The sequence below is a fragment of the Poecilia reticulata genome, linkage group LG9 (genome assembly GCF_000633615.1).
Source record: "Poecilia reticulata strain Guanapo linkage group LG9, Guppy_female_1.0+MT, whole genome shotgun sequence".
NCBI classification, from domain to species: Eukaryota; Metazoa; Chordata; class Actinopteri; order Cyprinodontiformes; family Poeciliidae; genus Poecilia; species Poecilia reticulata.
This window is the reverse complement of record NC_024339.1, coordinates 12,527,644-12,533,650: the sequence shown is the minus strand read 5'-3', so window position 1 is coordinate 12,533,650 and position 6,007 is coordinate 12,527,644. Positions and strand designations below refer to the sequence as shown.

Sequence of the window (6,007 nt, the reverse complement as noted above, 5' to 3'; positions counted from 1 at the left end):
AAAAAATAGACTGATGTTGATATCCGATAGTAACACTGGTGTTATGGAAGATTTACCAATATTTTATTTCATAATTGTTTTTATCCGATTACTCGATTAATCGTAAGAAAAATCTATAGATTACTCGATTACTAAAATAATCGTTTACAACAGCCCTAGAAAGAATCCCTATTTCCATCTGAAACAAAGAAACGTCCAATCATGATCCTACCACCACTGTTTGTTTTTGACTTAAACTTTTGTAATCGCAGCTGAATTTTCAGGCTTGGTTTTATCAGGTTTTATAAGATTTTAACCAATCCCGGATGTTTTCCAGGCTTCTGTTTTCCAGCAATGCTTTTCAGACCAGACATATAGCGAAAGTGTAACATTTTTACCACATTTAACTGCTAAAACCGTTGAAACTTGGACACCGTTTGTTTGAATAATCTTAGCACACGTCAAGTAGGTTTGGAACAAACTAAACTGGCAAACATTAAGGTTTTTAAATGACACTTAAAAGTCCTGTTGTTTTTCTTAATTTCATGATTAAACTGAGGTATTTTTTTTTCCATGAAAACAACTCAAATGAGCTACTTTGAGATGAATGTTCAAATATGTAGCCAGAATAATGCCAGATGGCTGTTTGAGATGAAACTGTTGATCAATGTCAGTCAGGTTGTAAGTATGTAAAGCTTTGGTCCCATATGGAAAACCCTAAATAAATGTAAACTAGTTTGCCTAATTCTATTTTTTTTAAACATTAATTGAATCTGTGTGCTGTATAATCGTTCCACATTGAATGAAAACTGTTTAAACAAACCATCAAGTCCCAAAAGTAATGATGTTCATGTTGATGAGTAACTATCTCCTTTAATGTGTCAGAAATAATTGGTCAAAAAAGATTTGTAGCCACTAGAATAAGCAATCTTCAAATTCAAGAGCTCAGTTGATATTTTTTTTAAATACACTGTTTGCTGATTGGTTAAGTTTCTTTCTGAATGTAAACTTTAGGCTTACATAAACTGAAAAAGCGACTGGCAGAACCACAGTTTCACAAAGTTTATCTTTAGCTGTCGCTTTTCTCTCCAATGTCTCAAATTGTGGTTTCTTTGTCTTGCCACAGTCATGCAACATGATTTCAGGTAATGGCTTATAGTCTGCTATCCTGAGCAATGAAATACATGTCAACATTTCTAAGTAATTCTGGAGTTAAAGTGATACTCATCAAAAAGATGTATATTAATGTGCGGAAATGTTTTCTGTTTTCGCCTGTGGTTGACTTTTCTCAACCCACAAAAGCCAAACTTTTTTAAATACAAGAATCCTGTACCATGCACAGAAATCGTTTGCATACCGCTCATCTTGAATACTTGCTGAATAAGAAAAAAAATTAAGAATGTAAAACTCACTCATGCATGCTGTGAGTGCTTCAAGTTTATGATATGATTGCAACATAAGGCGTTCTCAAAACCACAAACTGCTGCTTATCTTTCTAAATTAGCATCAAAGTTCAGTTCCTCTTTAAAAAATACTTCCTGAAGTAATTTCTGGTGTTTTATCTGCTTTCAGGGTAATCTCCCTTTGTAGGTGTAATAACTGGGTGCTACAGCCCATAGTTTCCTTTATTTTATTTTTTTTAAAAGATTGAATTAGACTCTGTGTCTTTCAGATAGGCGGCGGTCGCAACATTCACCAAGCGGTGCTCCGAGTCCCAGAAATATTGATGAGAGATTCCAGAGCTGCACGCCTGCAACCTTTCAATCAGTACCGAAAAAGGTTCAACTTGAAGCCGTACTCATCCTTTTATGAATTAACTGGTAAGTTGGTGAAATGTAAACTCATAAAAAGTTCGGACACATATAGGTGCAAAGAAGTTGATGAAATCTGTTGCATGCAACGTTCATGCCCTCCATGATTACAGGCCTGTAGATTAGCATAATGACACATGAGATGTGTAGAAAAGCAGTAGAATTTAATTGCTTAAAGAATAAAATATTTGAAAAACTTAAACCCCCAAGAAGAGAGTGTTGAGGAGGCAGCAGACTTTACTTGCCACAGCGTTATCCACTGCGCTTTTCTGTCATCACAAAAGTAATTTTTGTTTGAGAGAAAGTTATCTCTGCTACGTCACGCAGTTCGGCTGAATGAGCGCCATTTAGGTGACAAATAAAAGAGCTTTTCGAGAGTTTATATTTTAAAACAAAACCGCATAACGTGCATTTCCTATCCCACAACGGACTCGGTTTGGACCATTTCTCTGTCAGCATTCTTGTGTGGCTCTGCCATCTTGAATTCTGTATCGGACTCGCTTCGCTTTCGCGCCCTCTGCTGGATGGCGGCCAAACTGCAACACTAAAAGAAGGTGTATGTGGACGTTATTAGTCGATTGGAAATAATCTTTATCTAATAAATCATTAATCGATTAATTGTTTGCTTTCCTACTCTGAATATATTGGTAGGTTTAGGCAAGTTTCCTCGAATGGCTCTTGGCTTTCAAGCTTTAAGTTTTGTGTCTCAACACAAAGTTATTAGTTATTGTGCAACAAATAACTAATTTAAACAAATCAAACGTTCCTAGACTCTCTGAACTTCAGTAGTTAATACAAATAATTTTTCTCTTACATTTATTGGATCAAATTATTAAAAGTTACAGTAATATTTTGTTAAAATTCTGCCGTTCTGGGCAGAATAGCTATAAATATAGCTCATTCAAAGCTGGTTTCTCCATTTCTGACTATTACATTAATAAAAATTCAAACTTTTAATCTGTATCTGTTAACTGGAAATCAGTTCCTCCCCTTTCGGGTTGATTGTATCAGAAAATTACCCCAACTTTGAACTGCAACAACCTAAAAAAAAAACTTCACATTTCTTTTGCTTTATTTGAGCTGCAGCAAAACTTTCCATCTTGTCTGATGTTTGCATCACCACCTTCCTGTGGTTTTTTTTTAATCTGCTACCATCTAATAAAGATACAAAAAGCTTACTGATGCAGTGTGTAGATGTAAATTATGTGGTAGTTTTTATGCCTACTCAGACATTCCTCCTGTATAATGAGGTTACCTGCAGCACTGATGTACACCAAGATGTCAGGAAATGCATTCAAACTTTAACATTTTTCTGCAAACAGGTGATGAAGAAACAGCTCAAGGTTTAGAGGAGCTCTACGGCGACATTGATGCCCTGGAGTTTTATCCCGGCCTCATGATGGAAAAAGCTCGCCCCAACTCCATATTCGGAGAGAGCATGGTGGAGATGGGAGCCCCTTTCTCCCTGAAAGGCCTGCTTGGGAATCCCATCAACTCTCCGGAGTACTGGAAGCCCAGCACCTTCGGAGGCGAGACGGGCTTCAACATCATCAAAACATCGACTCTGAAAAAACTGGTCTGTCTGAACACCAAGTGGTGTCCGTACGTGGACTTCCATGTCCCGCGAAACGAGGAGGAGTTGAAGCCGAGGAACCCGTCCACCGAACTTTAATGCACAACCGTCTACTGAAAAATAGAATTTTTATCCCAAAGGTGTTTGTTCATTTTAATTCAGTGGAAAACTGGTTATTAAGCAGGTCTACGTCCTGAAAATGCAGCTGACATGTCTTTAAAAGGCCTATTCAAAGTTTCAACTGATGTCCATTAAAGTCGTTATTCCACACAAGTTCTCATGTTTTGTATTTTCTATGGAAAGAGTATAGTCTCATTGGTAACTTGTCATTTTATCTCCTAAAAGGCAGTAACATAGCATTCTTGATCATTTAACGCATGTGTCAAACTCCAGGCCCGCAGGCCAAATTCAGTCCCCCAGAAGTTTTTATGTGGCCTGCTAGAAATAAAACATTTGATATAACAGTTGTGTATTTAAATATTGTTTTATCTGCCAAACTAGATCAAGGTGAAAAGATGTTTAATATTTAATTTCAAGAAGTTCTTATCTACTGTTATTAACCATTATTCTTACTTTAACAGTTTGTTTTTGGGTAATTTTATTAATAAATCAGGCCCTTTAAAACATTCTTGATTAAAATTAGTTTGACATCCCTGATTTAAAGACTGCATCTGCAGCTAAAAATACTTCTAAAAGCTCAACCCTTTCTGCTTGACTAGACATCAAGACTAGGGTTGATCTGTTGATTATTTTTTACATTTATTAATAAATGGATAGCAAAAGGTGTTGGATAGGAGATTTTTTATTTTTTTTCAAACAGAATCTGAACAAGGTGAAGCTAAAGCTGTGCCAATTGAGCCTTTCTGGGCAGAATATATAGACAAAGATTTTTTTTATCTTAAATGTAAATTGTATAGCATAATTCTGGATTAACACCTGCTAGTTTGTCATAAAGTGAAAAATCATTTTGTACATATTGATTACACATTCAGTTGGAAGTTTGTGACTAAAATCATTGAAATGTCCTAAAAGTGTATCTTTCCTCTTTTTAACGAACTACAATTATATACAAATATGTAAACTGTATTATGAGAATGTGATAGCATCGCACCACTAGCAGTGCCAAAAGTTTATTTCCATGCTTTTTCCCCCCTTTGTGTGACAGTAAACGTAAGTGAGCGATCTGTTAATCAGACACTCGGGGAGCAAAGCGGCTGAGAATGTGTTGTGAGGACAGACTTCTGTGGTTTTGTTCCATAATGTTACTTCTGTATTTCATATGTAAATTAGTGGCAACAATTTAAGACATGTCAGAAGTCTGTGCTGAGGGAAGAGCTTATGGGTGACATGGAAATTGGTGCCAAACAACACAGGAATCAAACATTAAATTAGTTTCATAACATCAGAAGTTATTCAGATATAATTTTATTGTGACAATATTTTAAATAATGTTAGTTTCAGGTATTTTGGGTAGCAAATTGTATAAAAATTATTTTTTTTATAACTGTTACTGGTAACTAAAGTCAAACGGGCTTACAGACTTTTTATCCAACCTAAACTTTGTAGTAATAGCAGATACCTGTTCACAAATCAATTTACTGTCATAATATGTGATTATACTGACCTCTCCAGGCTGCATCTTGGTCACTACTGTGTTTTTAACTAGTGTATATTATGACATCTTGAATGTAGAGTACTACATTTAAGATGTGATTATTTCTGCTGCTAGAGTTTATTTTCTTTCCTCTTTTAACACTCACATTTCTTCAGTACATTAGGAAAACAAAGCCAGAATGTATTCATTTATTTAGATTAGATTAACTGGTTTTCCTAAATTGTAGGTGTGAGTGTACATTGTTGTTTGCCCTGTATGTCTCTGTGTTGCTCTGTGATGAAATGTCGATCTGTCCAGGGTCTTCGCTGCCTCTTGCCCAATTACATACTGGATTTATATTTATAAAGTTAATATAGCTGTTGAGAATAACCGTACCTGCATGAAAAAGTTGAAACCAGACATATAGATCTACAGAATATAACGTCACATAACGACCTAATATGAAAACAGACTAAACTTTAAGCTGTTTTAGGTCAGTTATGATTACTAAAATATTTGTATTTGCTAAAAATGGGAGGGATATGTTTTTTAGGTTCTTTTCAAGCTTCCTTCAATTTCAAAAATTGACAAAAAATAAAATTTTTTAAAGGTGACCTCATGAACAGGTTAGAATAAATCAATAGGCTATAAAAACACATTACTTACATTTTCTGCACAAAATTATAATGAGACTGCAGTCTAGTCAGTTATGTTTTTAGCTGTTTTATATGAAGGGCCCTTGTCACTTTAAACACAAATAAGCTGCTGCTGGCCACGCCCCCAACTCAACGTTTACGTGACCGAACATCTTTGAAAAGGAGAAGTTTCTGAATGGTAAGTCAGCAACAAAACCACAGACATAAAAACTATGAACAAAACACTCGTCTTTTCTAGTACAGCTCATGCAGCGGTAAAACCAGCCGTGGTGGAATTCTTCTTGTGTTGCTAGGTGACGGGCTGGGTTCGGCTGAGGTTGCCAAGTAACGGCGCAATACCCCTCGATTGTGTCTTCAGATTTCGTCAGTTATGCTGACTTTGTTGACTTGTACC

At 35.8% G+C, this 6,007-nt stretch overlaps 1 protein-coding gene across 1 annotated transcript in view; it reads left to right on the top strand.

Moving 5' to 3' along the window:
• ptgs1 (prostaglandin-endoperoxide synthase 1) overlaps positions 1-3,636 on the top strand; it is a 14,920-nt gene extending 11,284 nt beyond the window's left edge. Inside the window, exons 10-11 of the mRNA XM_008417959.1 lie at positions 1,652-1,799; positions 3,113-3,636. Coding sequence (XP_008416181.1) covers positions 1,652-1,799; positions 3,113-3,462 — 498 coding nt within the window. The 3' untranslated portion in view covers positions 3,463-3,636. The remainder of the gene's footprint in view (positions 1-1,651; positions 1,800-3,112) is intronic.
• Positions 3,637-6,007: the final 2,371 nt, after the last annotated feature.